This window comes from Triturus cristatus, chromosome 2_2 (assembly GCF_964204655.1).
Source record: "Triturus cristatus chromosome 2_2, aTriCri1.1, whole genome shotgun sequence".
Classification (NCBI taxonomy): domain Eukaryota; kingdom Metazoa; phylum Chordata; class Amphibia; order Caudata; family Salamandridae; genus Triturus; species Triturus cristatus.
In genome coordinates this window covers 491,203,287-491,222,140 of record NC_140582.1, presented here as the reverse complement: position 1 = coordinate 491,222,140, position 18,854 = coordinate 491,203,287, and the positions used below count along the sequence as shown (strand labels likewise).

The following is an 18,854-nucleotide window of genomic DNA, read 5'->3' as shown; positions in this document are numbered from 1 at the left end:
GAACCACTGGAGGGACTTTACTTCTAAAATCTAATATTAGTAGAGCCAACAATAACCCTTTGTATTAGGGATTAAACCTTACTAAACCTCCACAAACTCCCAGGCCCTTCTTGAAGACAAATGAAAATGTTCTGACCAATTTAAAGCCATAGTGAAGATTGTGCCTAAATATGTGTAGAAGCTTGTGCATTTCACTGTATGATTTGGAGACCAACACATTTTTTTGTATTTTCGGAACAAAAATCATTGCCCTAATTTTCCTATATTTACTATCAAGTGAATTTGACTACAGTAAGTTTGCAAAGCTACAAATTTCCTTAGAAGCAATAAGGAAGTATAATGCATTAACACAAGTTCATTACCATAGAGCAGGCAGAGAACAGGAGCCCAATCTATTTTAAGTGGAAAGGAGTTTGGTTCACAAAGTTTGAAAGGTAGATCTGGCAAATATTAAGAGAATGTCTTAGGGACCCCAACACATCCTTGCTTGAGGCCCTCTAGATCCCAATATTTTGTGCCTGATGGTAAGAGAGATCTACCTAAACCTGTGCCAATTGGGTGGATGAAGGGCACAGAGGACTGAGAGAAGACCTGGAGACTCTGTAATCTGTTGGTTTCTTGCATAAATGTGCACTTTTGACCAGGTCAAAAGCTGTATGGAAGACAACAAAACAGCCAATTAAGTTTCCCACTTGTTCCATTGACTTCTGTGCTAGTGCCCAACGTGCAAAGCAGTGGTTGATGGCTAAGTGGCTCTTCCTAAAGCCAACTTGTTCTAGTGGAATTAAATTGCTTTTATTGGCCCAGCAGCATATGGTGTAAGATGATTTTCACACCAGTCCTGGACTGCATGTGTTCTAAGTCAGGAAGGACCTGGTATGTCAGTTCGGGCTGAACTGTTCCCATTGGTTGGAGCAGGGTCAAGGCTGATTTGCGTATGGCTGGGTCCAAGCTAAAGTGGCATGGTATGCAAAATAACAATGGACTGCGGCCTTGAGTAACTAACTGAGATTAATGAAAACGTTCCATCCATTACATTTTTATATACATCAGAAGACTGGGGTCACTTATTGTAAATACAGGCTTCACAGTCAAGCCCTTCCAGTTTGGGGAAAATGTGGTTTTGGACACACATTGAAAAAAACGGGAAATAATTTTTGGGCCCACCATTTTACCTCTGATTTTAAGATCACTGCCGGGAGGTTATCTGGTCCTGCGGCAATGTTCAAATTAATTGAATTACTGATATTACTAAATTTAGACTAAAAACTGTATTTGATTGCTTCCTTATCAGACACAAAAGTTAAATCCTTACAATTTTCATCCCAACAGCCATGGCGGTTTATCAGGTGAGCAATCCAGTTGTCCTTCAGTACTATAAAAGGAATCCAATTTGTCAGTTTTAATGAGCCCCGTTAGACTAAAAAACAAAATGATTTCAGTTTAACTGAATAAATTACATTTACCAGCAGTTTGGATCAGTAAAACATTTGCTTTTTTCCCCTCTCATTGACTCCTATATTGTACTGCAACAGTTCTTGCTTTTACGATGGCACTCACATCATGCTCACAGTTTGCCCTTATCTGCAGTTTCCTCAGTTTGCTTTTTAGCTGTTGACAAATACTATCAAGCCATTTTTGATGTCTAGAGGCTGTCTGTACCGGAGTACTTTTAGATATCATACATAATTTTAAGGAACCAAAAACATGCTGTAACTCTCAACTGTATTTCCATACAAGATTAGCTTATCATCCGCAATTTGAAAATTATCTATATCAAAAGCAGAATTTTGCATCTGGAAAGCTGCATTATCAAATTCACATCCAAGCAGGTTGTTAAACTTCACAGCCACTCCACAGGTATTGAAGAACATAAGCTTCCAAGCGGGAAGACCTCAATAAGAAATTAACAGACAATCGCTACCTATATGATGGAGAACTTTAAACCTATGACAAATATGGCAATGCAAAGACAGAACACAAATATAATCAATAGGACTTTTTCAGGAGCTGAATCAAAAAGTAGGTCTGTCCAGAATATCAAAAGGGCTGTGTATCTCTTGCCCAACCAGCCCTAGTGAGGCTAGCAGATGGCTCCACTCTAAAGCAGATTTTGAATTCACAACCGGGGGGGAAACTCAGATGAAGGAATGCTATATGCATGTAAAGAGCCATTATAGTGGGATCCACCATTGAAGAGTTACATTTTATATTAAAATCACTGGGAACAATTAACAATGAGAATGCACAATGTTTACTTAACATAGTTGTGTAATATTTAAGTAACTGCCTGCATTTTTCTACAGAGGTTGCTTCCACAGAATTTATATACGAATTTATCATGATTATTGCTTGGGTTTAATTCTTTGAATACAAAGAGAATAAGCTCAGTAAAACCTGGAACATCCAGAAGGAATAATTTTACAAATCCATGCTATTTTGATCGTCACAGGAATTAACATCCCTCCTGACAGCCGCCATCTGTTTTTCCCAATTACTTCTTTACTTATTACTGAAAGGCCTTCAACATTGAGAAGCTCTCACAGCCAAGTCTCCACCAGTAATAAAAATTCATTATGCACCAAAACATCTGGCAAATACCCCCTCTCTTTAACAAAACCAAAAATTTACCATACTATGAAACTTAGATGATTGGACTGTCCTGCATACCATACAATGTGACTTAAGTGGGAATAATCATTACATTCTGGACAATTTGCAATAGAATAGCATACTGATTGATGTAAAGAACAGACTCTCACACAGACACAAAGATGTTATCTCTATTATAAATTACTATACCTACGTTTTCCATTTCTGAAAGTGATTCAGTATTGGTGTCCTGCTTGTCAGTGCTGATTGCTTGATTGCTTTAATGAAAGATCTCCTGGAGAGTCTCCATGATTGAGTTACCCCAGCATGATTTGAATTCTAAGATACTGCACTTGATGGGATGCTCTTTTTACTATGCTCTTGGCCATTAGTGAGGAAAACACAACTCTAGTGACTTCTTCTCCATGAACATTTCTTACGGAGCCAACCAGATGCAAGTCCTTTGATGCTATTTCCTTTAACACTGGCAGTTGTTTTAATTGAGTAAGGAAGGATGATCAATTTAATGGTTGTAATTACTGGGTGCTTGTCCCTGTTTTGTAAATGTCAAAATATATGGTAAGATTATTCCTATTCAAAGGGTGCTTTTGTGACCCCATTCTTAAGTTTGGCATGTGGACCCTGCTACCTCTAAAATAATTGTTTGGTTTTTTTACATGGGAAAATTCACTCTTTTGCCTCTTGCTAGTCTGAATGACGCAAAGTGACACTTTAATAACAGATATTTTTTGTGCACCTGAAGTTCCAGTCTGTATTAAAGTTGACATAGCTTGTAGGTACTCTCGATCAATATTTCCATGTTTAAACCTTTAAATTAATATTCACCTAAGAACTGGGAACAGCTGTCCGTGTGGAGGTTTTTCAGAGTTTTATGTTTGCTACACCTTCTGGAATTCAGATTCCCTTGCGCTTCTCCTTTTTTCCCCGACTCTCCATCCATAACAATTTTGAGTTATTAAATGCTGTGAGAAAATAAGTCTCAAACCCTCTCCACTCATTTTTATCAACACTGGCTGCAGGGAGATGTATACTGAGGGGCTGGAGCTCAAAGAACAAGATTACTACTTCCTTCCAGTATACACTTCTGAAAGGTTATCAGATAATGCTGGTTTTATGAGGAGAGTCATAGATTGCAACTGAACCCTAGCAGGCAGTACTGATTTGACCTCTTTTAAGAGGTAAACCCCTTAAGCAGATTCTTGTGAAGTGCTTGATTCTCATTTACAGACACCAAAGCTGCCGAAATGCCTTGAATAGTGCCCCGTATCAAGAGAACGATTTCTGACATTATGGATACAGGTGTAAATGTAATGCTTATCATGTTGAAGAAAAAGTTCCTTTCCCAATTGACTTGGCAATCCTCATGACAGGTAGACCCTTTTCCCAATCACATGTCCCATCTGCCAGGCCAATCAGCCTCTCGTAAGGTAATAGCTCAGAATGATCTGTTAAAGCTCTTAGGATGTCACTACATTTTCATAGTCCATGATGTCCTTCCTTTAATTGAGGTGAATTAAAATGTTGAGCACCAAATCTAGTTCACTAATGAAGTAGTGACTTGGTTTGTTTCAGGTTGCAACTAGCTTAGGGATTCTCAGTAGGTCACATCAGTTTGTTCCAGGTCTTCCGTTTGATGTCTCTTCTTAGGGCTCCCATCACGCAGCGGTAGGATTTTTATTTTTCCTCTGGACTGTGGCCGTATTTTATCCGCACACAGTTAGCCGGCATTTGTCCACTGATAAAAACAGAGTGCAAAAAGTAGAGAACAGCATCTCCTTCAGATTAGTAATTCAACATGAGAAAAAAATAGGCTGTTTCGCTACCATACCATTTCAAAGTATGCAAGTTATTTTTCTCTTTTCCTACTTTTAACCATTTTTCAATAGAAACGTAAGCCTACATTTCCTAATCTCTTTAGCTGGCAGTGTGACCCAAAACCTGTACTCACAAATTCATATTCTGTTATTGCTGAACATTTTATTTGTCAACCAAATGTCAAAAGTGAATTTTAGATGAGACATGTTGACAGTTTTCTAGATGTTGCATTTATTTACTTACCGACAACTTTTGTGTTGTAGTAATCTGGAAGCATCCTCTCGCATAAGGCAACAAGCAGCCAGAACGCCTCCTCCTCTTTGGCATAGAGAAGCAAAACCGATGTAACAATGTTCATGGCCTACAAAGAAAGACCAGACTTATTCAGGCATATAAAATATTGACATTTCATATTAAGTGAAGAAGGTAAGATTGTGAGTGCCAGTGTCAATGTTTGGAAGATCGTGTTCATCTCCATGAACGCTAACAGTAGAACACACTGCACACTTGGGCGAATTTGTGCTTTTCACCCTAGGGTACAAGTTTAACTCAGACCTATGGTATTTAAGTGCATACAGGAAAGTCCCTTTAGCAAAGACAACATACACTTTCTAACAAATAGAGGGCAATATTTTGTTATCATATGCAGTATTCACCTGATTCATAACAAAGTGGGGTGAACTTACCAACACTTGGTGAGACAAGAATAGATTCAATCAAATCATTACAGTAGAAAAGGGTTACGTTAGACTTTCTGGAATAACTACCGTTTCTTATGCCCCCGGGCCATATTTCATTTTTCCCAGCAATTGGAACCCACGCAAGAGCAAATCAGAACATTCAGGCAGCTGTCCTCATGTTGAGAAGTAATGGATTTTAGATGTGTTCTTAAATATATAGCAGAAAGTATTTTTTCAGCTCAATGCTTAACAACGGGATCTACAAGTCTCACATGATAGGGAATTCCATTGCCCATGTGCGCACCGCTTGCCCTATTTTCGGTCACATCCACACCCCCATCTGCACCCCATCCACAAATGTCAGATCCCTGGGGGTCTTAAATACATTGACATAAAATCGCAATTGCATCAAACGCAGAAGTTCACCCTAAGCATTATAGAAAGCTTGCTGAGAAAGAACCATTACACAATTGACTTCATAGACCAGACATGCCCGTGGAAAAAGCCACCCTTAAATAAGGAATCTATGCTTTTTATTAGTAATTAGACTCCAATTGATACATTGGAACGTAAATGCAGTGACATATTAACATTTTGGAGATGGTGTAAAGTACCTTACATCTAGTGATGAACAGAATTTGACCATGCTTTGTGGTACGGCCAGAGGGAATGAGAAAGAATCACCATATATTTGTTAATATATCATTATCACTCATTATCATGCTATAACTTAAAGAAGCTAAACAGTTGTGTAATGACCTACTTTACCTACGTCCAGCCAATATATGTTGTATCTTCCGTTTTATCAATAGCAGCTGCTTCTCCAGTCATCATTACTATTGACAAAATCTTTATTGGATTTTATAGCAGTAAAAGCAAAAAGAAAAAAGTACATGTAGGTGAAAATACATCACTCCATGTATGGAAATGGGATACAAAAATTCATTGCGGCTTGCCTTGACCGTCCCATACATATAGTCTGTAAAAGTGAATTAGTCCATGGAGTCTGGCGCGTTTTTGTGTATGATCAAATGTGTCATTGAAAAGGGATCAATAAAAATAAACATTACATAATACAACAACATAGTACAACATAAAACAACAAATGAAATAAAAAGGAAGCAGGAAAGTAATAATAATAATAATATAAGTAACCTACGGGTGCATATCGCTAAGCAAATTCCTGATAAGAGAACAATGATGGATCATAACTGCAGCTTGCACTAGACAGGTTGGAGACTGGCTACTATAGTGATGTTGTAAACTGTGTTTCTTTTACCTCTATAAATGTTATCATGAGCTCTCTAATGCGCAAAATAAGGTTGAAGGATGCATCGCTTATGAGGGTTTTGTAAAGTTGTCTTGTGTGGACCAAATTGCTTTTGATTTTGCTTTCCTGGGGGTAGTCTGAAGTGAAATGCTATCGGCACCCCAATAAAAGAGATCCGCTTTCTCCAGGCTTTTGATGTAATAGTAGCCGTATTTTTCCAGTTGCTAAGGATGAGATTACACGATAGTTTGAGTGAAAGATCCAATAAATATCGATCTTCCTCCTTATTTAGATTTGAGTCTAAGGGGCCTGTAAGGAGGAAGTTGTATTCCCTACGGGGATGAATTCGAAACAGTGTGCTGACGAATTTGAATATATTGTCCCAGTACTTTTTTAGGGATAGGCAGTGGAAGAACATGTGTGATATGTTGCCAACTGCCTTGATTGCAGTGCCAACTTGTGGGTGTTTCTCTTCGTTTACATAGGCGGGAGGGAGTCCAAAAGTTTCAATGGATCAGCATAAATTTAGTTTGAGGCAGGACCAGGGTAATCTTGTGCAGAAAGGAGGAGTTTAGGATTTTGGTCCATTGTTTAGTGTTCCCAAGTGTAAGGCAATCCCTGGTCCTATTTTCACGAATGGGTTTCATGGGTTATGGGGATGTTGGGCTTAAATATTTATATACTCTGGAGATCTCATGTTCTGGTTGGATTAGTGTGCTAGCAAACTGAGGTATCAATGGTGTTTTATCTGTGTAAAAAGTTTCTGGATGCAGGCTTTGAGTTTTAGAGAGTTATAGAAATCCAAATTAGGTAGGTAATATGTGTGTTGTAAGTTCGCAAATGAGAGTGGGAGATTGTTTGAACGTAATTGGTTAACTGTGAAAATTTCTCGTGAGGCCCACTCCTCCCATTGGATCAGAAAGCCATCCAATTTCATCCTAGGGTTATTCCATATGAAGGCTAGGTTAGATGTACGTATTTTTTTTCTATAAGAGTCAATTTTTAGTAAGGCCTCTTTTGTGTCGATTATGATGTATTTGGAGCGCAGCAGCGTTACTTTCCCCATCGAGATGAATGAAATAAGATGCCCAAAGGGAATGATTGAGGTTTCAAGATCTAGCCATTCTGGTGTGTAGTCCGCCCTCCGGGTTAGCTAGTGGGTGCCTTTATTGAATAAGAAAGCAGTTTGATAAGTTGTAAAGTTGGGTAAATTGACCCCTCCCAGGTTTTTGAGTATCCTTAGTTTTTTTAAGGGAGATTCTAGGCTTTTCCTTGCCATAGGAATTTGTTAATGAGGCTGTCTATTTTCTTCAAAACTTTGTCAGAAAGGGTTTGTTGTAACATACTGATTAAATAATTTATGATCGGTGCAAAGATAGTTTTCACTGTTTCTATCCTTCCCCACCATATAAAATGTTTTGGTGACCAGCCATCTAGTAAGTCTGTTACTTTCTTGAGAGTCATCGATTTGTTGTGGCTGAGCGAATTGATGATATTGTTAGAGAAATCAAGACTGAGGTATTTGATATGATGCAGCTGCCAAGCCTGACTGGAGTCTCCCAATAGGTCTTGGAGCCTATATTATTTAATAAGATAACTTCAGATTTAGATTGTTGAGGGTGTATCCAGAGGTTTTGGCAAAATCGGCTATAGAATTCCTTATTTGTGGGACAGATTGGTCAGCTTTCTCCGTTACTATCAAAATATCGTCTGCTAATGAAGCTATTTTATCTGTTGTTATTCCGAATCGACTCCTGTATTACTATTGTTGAGTCTAATATTTGCTAGCAGGGATTCAAGCGCCAGGAGGAAGAGGGAAGGCGATAGTGGGCATCCTTGAAGTGTGCCTTAGCTCAGGGAGAAGGCTTAAGAGAGTAAGCCACGGCACAGACTCTGGCACTGGGATTAGAGTATAGGGCAATGACCATTTGGATAAAAGAAGTGCCAAGGTTAAATTTGCATAGCACTGCAACAAGGTAATTCCAGTTCACTCTGTCAAATGGTTTTTCAGTGTCCAATGTGATAGCAACCATTGGCGTTGTTATAGTTTGAGCTTCGTCTATTACATGACAGAGTAGTCTAGTGTTGTCTCTGGAAAGGCGATTTTTTTAGGAAACCCACCTGAGAGGAATGTATCAATTTAGGTATATATTGTTGTATTATGCTGGCAAGTATCTTAGCATAGATTTTACAATCAATATTGATCAGGGATATTGGTTCATAGGTCTTAGTTAATAGTGGTCTTTTCATACTTCTTTTGGTATGTTTGGGATTATGGCCTTAGCAGGTATACCCAAAATCATGCCCATCTCGGCAAAGTGGGGGTATATTTTAAGAAGAGGATCGCAGAGTAATTCTCCAAATGTCTTGTAAAATAGGGTTGAGAAGCCATCTGGGCCCTGAGCTTTACCAGTTTTTAGTTAATTAATGACCTTTGTCATCTCTTGGATAGAGCTGGGGGAATATATCTTTATCAAAATGTTTGCTTTCCACCTTCTATGGAGTCTAGGGCTCTCCAGTTCTGTTTAAATCAGGTGATGCTTACCACTATGCTGACATTTCTTAATATTAAACAGCAAGGCACTGACCCTGTTCAACCACCACTCAAGTCACATCAGTTGGCTCCCAGCTCAGAAAGAAAAGAATCAATCCAAGCTTTACTGGATTAACACATCTCCCTTTTTCAGATCACTGTAATTGTGTAAAATAATCTTGCCTTAGGAACTGCTAATCCTTCTCAGTTTAACTAGGCAAGAAGGTTAAAGCCCAGAATCAATTCCCTGCAACCTTCTAAAGAACTTTCATTACTTCTTTATTGGTTCTTGCAACATTTTAAGAATTTGCAATCATGAGCTCAAAATAACATTGGCAGTTCTTTCATTTATTTTGTTTAGTTGAAGTGGAGACTGGATAGTGAGTAAACTCTGATGTAGTTTATGCAGTCACATGCTGCTTGGGAAGACAACAACCTTATCACGGTCCCCTAGCATAGAGTAATTCTGGCTATTATGGTCTTAAATAGGCTTTTCCTGATCTGTATCTCAGCTAGTTATAGCTACTCTTTTGATAGACCCTATCATCCCAGGCAGGGTGGAAGTTGGAACAGGAATGTCCACTGCATGATAAAAGGGAGCGTAACCCTGCTGAGCCTCAACTGCATGTGATATCTGATATTCTAAATGCTTGTGACCCAGTTCACATGTGCATTCAGAGGTGTGCATACTGAAAGATTGCCCTAAACTTTGAATCTGAGGCCCAGAGCGTTGCACTGAGACCAGGAAGGGTGCAGCTCTGAACCAGTTAGCCGACGCGAGACAGGTCTTGGACTTTCAATATTAAGCAGTGGGGCAGCACAAGTTTTATATAAATCTAGCACTGAAAGGAAATTTTTCTTCGATTCAGGAGTGTGGTACCTAATGGACCCACTCATGTAAAGTTCCAGTTGTATGAGACATACAGACCCATCAGCTGAGACCCAATGTGAATCTCGAGTATGCGTGCTAGCAGGACTCTGTATTGATGTGAGTGTAAGATTACTGAGACTAATGGGATCCATTTTGGGTTGCCCCTGCCTTTACATCGCACAAGATAGAGATGCGGTACAGCTTCCTCAGAAATGGAAGTGTATTGCCCCCATTTTTTAAATGAAGGGTGTAACCCTGGACACTGAAATGTGGGAGGATGAGACAAGGATACCTTTAGAAATTCTATGGTGCCTTTTTATCAGAGGATTGCATTTTAGTCCTTACTGAGCACTGCCCTTTAGATTTATGGTGAGGGAATGGGGTGAATCAGCAGATTATGTTAGAGGACTGAAGCTTCTAGACAGGGCCTTCCCCTTCTGTCCCCCAGTGCTACTTCAGGAAGGCTGATGACAGCCAGGTTCCACATGTCTTTGCGCGCATGTTATGGGTACTCCTGCCTACAGCTAGCATCATCACTACCTGCTGACAGTTCCATCACATTTACACAAAGACGGAGTCTGCATTGCAGAACATATATGAAATGGAGCTGCCCCAAACTGGTTCCCGGTCACTTACAGTGGGATCATCATGTCTGGGATGCCCCTGTCTGGGAACCCCACTTGGTTCTCGTTGCAAGTCCTTAAAGACAAAAGAAGACAGTGCTCCATAGAGAACTCGAAAAACTGGTGAGATGAAGGGCTGGTGTTTCTCAAGCAGCAAGTCTCAAAGCGGTGAGAAGAAATTACCTGAAGTGTGTGCATCTTGTGGAAGAGCTATGAGTCTGACTGTGACCCGAAAGTCTGTCGACCTCCTAAGATTGGGAAACATCATGTCTGGCTACTCAATAGATGTCTACCAAGGAAGGGGAAGGTCAACTGCTGAGCCGAGTAGAGGTGTGGCCCAGAAATGTGGCCTGTCTGTAAGAGAGTAACCGAAGGGCACAGTTATCAACAGTGCAGCAGTGGCACTGGGACCCAGGGGTGTTAGGGGTTCAATGCACCCAAATAATGGCTGTATTTTGCCGTTCCGCCAGAAGATGGGCGCCTATTTTCCACGTGACCATTGCTATGCAACTGGAGTAACCAAAACTGACCCGAGTCTGCCCGAAGGTCTCACTTTCTCACTGAGGGTTTCTCTAAGCAATATCTGCTTAATCAACTCACTGATCCCCCAGCGTTCCAGATATAGTAACTGCCACCAGAAGAGGACAGTGGACTTGTGCTCTTGTACACCAAGACCGTGGACCCACACCATAGTCCAGAGGCCAGAATCAAACTTCTGAGATTGCTGTGGCCTGTCTAATTAAAGCCAGCATCCTCAGAGCAGCTGCCCTTGCGCCAAAGAGGAGGCTGGGCTGCTTGAATGAGTCGCTGCATCCACCAGTAAGGCTGGAACTAAGGGTGCAGCAGGTGCGACAGCACCCCCAGCCAACTTGGAATGAATAAAAAAGAGAAATGTTTGTCTTGAAACGTCTGTATACTTTCAGTGTAAAATCACGTTAGATTATGCTGTGCTGTAGTAGAATACATTATTGTTTGTTATGGCATATCTTTTTATCTGTGGTACTTGTCTTCTTCTCACTTTGGGATATTTTGGCATCTGTGCAGTATGCACATGAAAAACAACCATATCAAGCACTGAAACTCACCTTCCATTTAGGAGTCTTTCAATCGTCAGTTACTGTATACTGAAAACCACCAGCTTAAAGCTCTTTAGATTGAGTGAATTAGTACAAGTACAAAGTCAGGAATCGCGCATTGTAAAGTACGTTTTGTAACTGCAATTATATAGAACTTCATACTGCAGGCGTATCAGCAATGCACTTTGCAGAGGGTATCATGGTACTATGAACAGTGTGCTTAGTTGTCAGTACCCGAGTTTGTTTAGCTGGCTGTGTGGGTTTGTTTTTGTGTTGTGCATGATGACCAGGCTTGTGCTCTCCCAGAAGTACCATCCTTAGTAGGTTGGATTATTGTAATGCTCTGTTGCTGGAATCTCCAAGATACTGAATCGAGAGACTACAGAGAATACAGACCATGGCGGCTAAGTTGACACTAATGAGACCACGTCGCTCCTCCGCCTCACAGGCACTCTCAGATTTGCACTGGCCGCCAATATCGCAAAGAATCCAATTCAATGCACTATGTATAGTGTTTAAAGCTCTGCATGGCATTGGACCCAAATCGTTGCAGGATAAATTCTCATGGTATGCCCCTCCGCAAATTCTTCGTTCTTCCATGGCTAATTTGGTGAGGGTGCCCAGAGTCAGAAAAACTAAATCAGGAGACAGGACCTTTAGCACGGCAGCCTCACGCCTCTGGAACAAACTTCCACTTGAGATCAGAAAAGTGGATGATCTCTTGCAGTTCAGAAAAAGGATAAAGACATGGCTTTATCCTCGAGTTTGACCTCTGCCATCTTGCTAATCTTTCTGGTAACTGCGCTCCTTTCGTATCTATGCCCAGCGAGACGTTCGTATCACAGCGCCAGGGTACCCGTAGGGTGTTAGTTGCGCTTTACAAGTGTTGATAATAATAATAATAGTGTTATCTATCACTGTAACTCAGTATATACTGGAGATAAAAAGGGTAAGAGATAGAATTCTTAATCTTATAAGCATTTGTGTTTTGGTGGAAGAGTGTGGGAGTGCAGTGTGATCAATGTTAGACATGTCTTGGTGACATGTGGGATAGACAGACTAGGTTTGTGTTGTGTTACTGCAAATGTGTAGATGTTCTTAAATGTGGACTCTAGTGAATGTGAATCAGAGACAGCTGTGGAGGTATTCATGCCTGTCAACCTTAAGAGACATTTGATTCCAGGTCATGTTTACGGACGATTGTAAGTTCTGTGGTGTCTGTGTCTCCTTGTGAAGGGGGAAATACTATTGTACTTAAACTCAACACACTGTTGAGAGCTATAACATTAAAATAAATGTGGAATACTCCTTTAAACGTTGGTTAGAGAAATTAAGAAAAACTTTTCTAGAACTACTCTTTAGCAAAAGGTTTGGACCCTCATTAAAAGTGCCACATTAAAATCACAATTATTTCCTTGTCCTAGAATTACTGTTAAACTGAGTACTAGAAGATGCAGAGCTAAGGGTGAGTCTGTTAAAAAGCATAAGGCTCTGGGTATTATCAACAGAAGGTGTCTGGCATACTATAAATAGTATTAAGAATAGATTTTGCAATATATTTGAATTAACAAAAGCACAAATATCAACGATATAAAAAGGAGAATTTTTGTGTGTGTCTACGTTTAGCAAAAAGACAGTTTTGAGTGGGGGAACTACCAGAACTTCCTACCTGCCACTGTTGCTGCTGCCCTGGAGGGAACTGGCCACGCTACCACCACCGCCACGCTAGCGCTGCTGGCGCCGCTGATCGTCTCCCACGCTGCCGCCATCACCTCACGGCAGAGAGCGGGGACTACAGCCCCCAAGCACCCCTGCGGCCGCTGACGCTGCCAACGCGCCCGGAGGCGCTTTAAAAACTCGCGCCTTTCACGGAGGAGCGGGGGAACTACCAGAACTTCCTACCTGCCACTGTTGCTGCTGCCCTGGAGGGAACTGGCCACGCTACCACCACCGCCACGCTAGCGCTGCTGGCGCCGCTGATCGTCTCCCACGCTGCCGCCATCACCTCACGGCAGAGAGCGGGGACTACAGCCCCCAAGCACCCCTGCGGCCGCTGACGCTGCCAACGCGCCCGGAGGCGCTTTAAAAACTCGCGCCTTTCACGGAGGAGCGGGGGAACTACCAGAACTTCCTACCTGCCACTGTTGCTGCTGCCCTGGAGGGAACTGGCCACGCTACCACCGCCGCCACGCTGGCGCTGCTGGCGCCGCTGATCGTCTCCCACGCTGCCGCCATCACCTCACGGCAGAGAGCGGGGACTACAGCCCCCAAGCACCCCTGCGGCCGCTGACGCTGCCAACGCGCCCGGAGGCGCTTTAAAAACTCGCGCCTTTCTCCGCGTCGCGGGACGCGCGCGGGCGGCGCCGGGCTGAGCCCGGGCAGAGGGCGGGCCGTCTGTGGCCGTCAGAGGCAGGAGGAGGCAGGGCAGGGCCACGGAACTCTGATCGTCGTTCAACCTGTAAGTGATTAATCCTATACACATATCCATTCTGAAGGTTACCGCATATGTCTATGCCTTCGCTGATGTCGAAGTCCAAGTCTTCTAACCAATCCGGTGCAGGGGATAAGAGGACTATGGACAATTACCTGGTAAAAGTTGTGAATAAGATTAACAAAGACCGGAGACTTTCACTGGGCAGATCTAACTCTGAAGCCTCCTTAGTGGACACATCAGTCTCTAATACCGAAACACTTGCTGAAAGCTGTAAGGGTAATACTGGCAATGCTGTTGGGATTGTGGATGTTGATGTACTCCCTGATATGGATATTATTGGAAGTATTGATGAACCCTCTTCCCCATCGAATTCATCTATCCTTTCTACTAGAGCCCGCTCTAAAACCACCCTAACTCCCTCCCCGATGCAGAGGAAAATGCGGGCATGTAGGAAAGTACAAGTAAAGAGAGTGGGGACCTATAAGCCAAAAAAGCAGGGTTCTTCTCAATTAGGCAGGGGGGTTTCATTAGATTCGTCAAAAGATAAATCGGGGACTAATGACAAGGCTGAGGGGGTCTTTCTGCATGCTGACTCAATAGGACACTTGGTGTCAATTTTTGAGACCAAATTAGAGTCTATCATTAGTCCCCTGTTGGCGAAACTAAGGGTAATTTCAGATGAAGTAGATACACTAAAGGGCCTTTTGGCTTCTTATGAAAAACGATCCTCCCCTATGTTACCCCCCCCCTGTTCATAAACCTATAGATGGTGCCATGGAATCTATTTTGCGGCCGTCTGACACTCACAGTATGGGAGTCCCTTCGGTTTTAGGGGACAGTTGTCAGTTAAGTCGGCCCATGGACGCACCTTCCACTGTGACATCAGTTGTTGTACCTCCTAATGTAGCCATTTCATCAGGAAAAGTAATTTCTGCACATACATGCCCAATTAATAACCAGAAGCCTGTAGCCAAGGGAAATGATGGACATATTAAGCATAAGAGAAACCACATTGTTAACCTCCCACCACAGTGTGCCCCCTACACAGTGGTATTGATTAATGTTCCGGAGGTTGACTCTAGTATGCTTAACTCTAGCCAGGAATCTCACGATTCCTTAAAAAACAAATCACTTGCCTGGCTCAATAAAAATTGTGGGTTTCCACTGGCACTGGCTAAAGATATTATATCCACCCGCAGAGTCAGCTGGATAGGAGAAGGAAGGAAAACTACCTTAGGGGACTGTATAATAGTAAATTTTAGATACCCACAACATGTGGCAACCGTCCTCCTAAGAGCTGCCTCCCTACCCAACCAAGTTAATTTGGTCTCTGCTAGGCCTTTAGGTTATTTTTACAGCTATCTAGATGGCTTACAATTGCCAAGGCCCCAACAGATCGAGCCGTTTGAACCTGGTTTAATCAGGGGTGGGGGTAGTTATCCTCCCTTTTTCCCACTAAAAGCTCCCCAGTATTTTAACAGAAGGAACATGCAGGTTAATGAGGAATCAAGTTGGCAAAGGGATTATACCATCCCCCTTTTTAACCATTACTCTGCCCTGTCCTCATTGGAGGAAAATGACTGACTGCCCGATAATACAAGGAATACGAATGAGATAGTAGCGAGGGGTGACCTTACTGATAAAATAGTGTCTGTTCCCTTATCACCTCCACCCGAACCTATCACGGTGGATGTCGTCATGGAGAACATAGGAATTAAAAAAAAGAATCAGAATTGCTGTACCATTGCAGACCCCCCTTTAAACCCAGACTTCTCCCCGGTAGACCCTGTAAATGTCCATACAGGGGGCAAGTGTGATCCTGATACAGCCTATCGCGTTGTTACGTGGAATATTGCTGGGTTGAAAAAGAAGTTAGATTCCCCTCTGTGGAAGGACTTTATTAACAAGGGGTACGACATAATATGTCTTCAAGAAACGTGGTGTGAGGAACCTATCTTTATCGAGGGATACCTAGCACACAGCCTGAACGCAGTGAGCTCAAATGCTGGAAGAGCCAAAGGTGGTCTCTTGCTTTTAATATCAACCAAACTAAGATTTTGTAAAGTTAAAAGCTGTGTTTCAGTGGATGTCTATTCCCAGGTTTTATGTCTAGAGTTTGATAAAGGGAAAGATTTGTTGCTGATAAATTTTTATAATAATGTATTCACTGCCGACAGAGGTAAAATCCTGATCCAGCTTGAAAATGAGATTGAGAGGACAATGGCAGTTACAGGTCACCAATCTATAATCCTCTGGTTGGGTGATTTTAATATAAGTCCTTGCCCTTATGCCTCGAGTAACTCATGTGGCCTAACAAGGGAAAGTGGTATCTTGGAGGGATATGATTGTTCACACTTCCCACACTGTAAGTACGGCACTACTCTTAATATGATGTTAGCAAAGTTTGATTTGGATATGCTAAGTTGCACAAAGAATAGCTCCAACGTTAACTGTCCAACATTTACTGGAAGAGGAGCTAATTCATATATAGACCACATTTTATTGTCTAACGATTGTGCATATTCCAACTTGAGTGTTAATGAACAGATCTTAAGTGATCATAATAGTATTTCTTTATCATTGCACTGTTGGGGTCCTAAAAATATGGATGCTAGCAATCGTATTAATTTTATCGAGGCTGTACGACCCAATGGGTTTAGGATTAAATGGACTAAGGTTGTCCCACACGAGTTGTTGGCGGAGGTTTTAAGCAAATGTACCATGGAGATAAACTATTGTCTTAGCGATGAGGTACACCCGCAAGTTATATTAAACCACCTATGTACTATTAATGAAGCAATCGACAACCTACTTACCAAACCATGCAAGGGGAAAAGAGAAATCAACACTGGTTGGTTTGATAAAAGTTGCACACAGGCCCTTCAAGCTCTAAAACATGCTATGAGCTCTAAACCACGTGATTGTATAACAATTAAAACTTGTCGTTTTGCCTATAAAACATCACTTAAGATAAGGAAAAAAGCTCTCCAAGAAGAGGCCTGGGACAATCTTAGCTGCGCGGCCGAAACAAACAATAGTAAGTTATATTGGCAAACTATAAATAGTCCTTTCCTAAAAAACGATTCAATGCCAGAAATAACCTCCTATGTCGACTGTCAATCATGGATGCTTCATTTTTCAAACATTTTTAATCCGGATAGGTTGATTTTAAATTCCCATATGGACAATGTGTATACCTGGCCTAGATTGCCTTTAGATATCGGCCTTGATGAGGTTTACGAAGGCATACATAATAGTAAGGGCGGAAAAGCGCCAGGTCCGGATGGAGTCCCGCTGGACTTGTACAAATCCGAGTTAGATCTGTGGGCCCCCATCCTGACCAGGTTCTTTAATGCAACAGCAGTGGGTCAGATGCCAATTTCCTGGGGCCAGTCCATAATTATTCCTCTGTTTAAGAAGGGTTCCAGATCTGAGGCAAGTAATTATCGTCCCATTTCTCTATTAGATGCATCGATAAAAATATTGAGTAGAATAATTTTAAATAGGTTGGAGACTTGGGCCGAGGACAACATGATAATCTCAAAGGCACAATATGGATTCAGGAAAGGTCTGGGGACGCTGGAACAGTGTGTTAATTTAGACCTCCTCATACATAAATACACTGTTGCTAAGGAGGGGAATCTTTTCCTTTGTTTCGCAGACCTAAGCAGTGCCTTTGATCTTGTAGACCATAACATCCTTTGGGACACCCTGTTAAATCTTGGTGCTCCCAAAGAGTGTGTTTTCTTTCTGGCCCGGTTATATTCCGGCCTATCATGCAAAGTACGCTATGGTCCTATGGGAGAATGTACACCTTTTTTTAAAGTTGCACGAGGGATTCGTCAGGGGTGCGTTTTGGCCCCGTTTTTATTCTCACTATTTATAAATGAAATTGATATGATTTTAAGTAAATTATCCTCAGACGCCCCATCGATTGATGGCAGCGCTACCCCTATTTTATTATACGCAGACGACGCAGTCCTTTTATCACGAACACAGAATGGTTTGCAACGCCTTATAGACAGATTTGTGTTATTTACCAATGAGAGGAAACTGATTATTAATAAAAGTAAGACTTTTGTTATGACGTGTGGAAAGAGGGTGAAATCCAACTCTTCCTTCTTTATCGACAAAGTGAAAATACAATCGGTCAACAGTTTCTGCTATTTGGGGATAACATTTTCAGGCGATGGGAAATGGTCTAAAGAGGACGAGACTGTGAGGTTAAAGATGAACAGAAACAACAGTAGTATTTTTAGATTTGCGGCTAAGTTAGGGCAAAGGAGAGTGAAGGACATGCTGGCCATCTACAAAGCTAGGTGTATTTCATCTGCCTTGTATGGGGCAGGAGTTTGGGGCCACCATTCTGTTGATGGTTTACAGAGTGACGAAAATAAGTTCCTGAAGAAACTGCTATGCGCCCCATCCTCGGTCCCCAATATTTTAACTCACTTGGAAGCCGGTATTGATTTTATTGCGGACTTAGCGGCATTACGCCCATTGCTGCTTTGGCGATCTATCTGGTCTAAAACAGAGACAGTATTTACACAATCAATTATTAAAGACTGTCTGAAACTTGATAATTTATCTCGTATACCTTGGCTCAGTTATATCTACTATTGGTTCAATCTTCTGTTTGAATGTAATATTCGTCTGAACCCCGATGCAGCTGCACTGATACCAAAGAAAGACATAAAATCGAAGTTCCTAGCATTTAAGAATGCGGCTAGAGAAAATCAGTCCAAAAATCTAATAACAGTTGCTTCTTACCTAGATCTGAACTTAAGGAGAGGTTTTCAGACATATCTAGAGATCGTGACTTACAACCAACATAGATTTGTCCTAACCCGATTAAGGCTCGGGATTGTGCACCACCTAGTCTCATTCCCGGATATAAAGATCAAATCCAATATGCTGTGTCCTTGTGATAATATTTCAA

The 18,854-nt window shown here is 41.7% G+C and overlaps 1 protein-coding gene across 1 annotated transcript in view; it reads right to left on the bottom strand.

Moving 5' to 3' along the window:
* TBC1D9 (TBC1 domain family member 9) overlaps positions 1-18,854 on the bottom strand; it is a 386,514-nt gene that overhangs the window by 91,468 nt on the left and 276,192 nt on the right. The window contains exon 11 of the mRNA XM_085641600.1: positions 4,672-4,789. Within this exon, the coding sequence (XP_085497726.1) occupies positions 4,672-4,789 (118 nt within the window). The remainder of the gene's footprint in view (positions 1-4,671; positions 4,790-18,854) is intronic.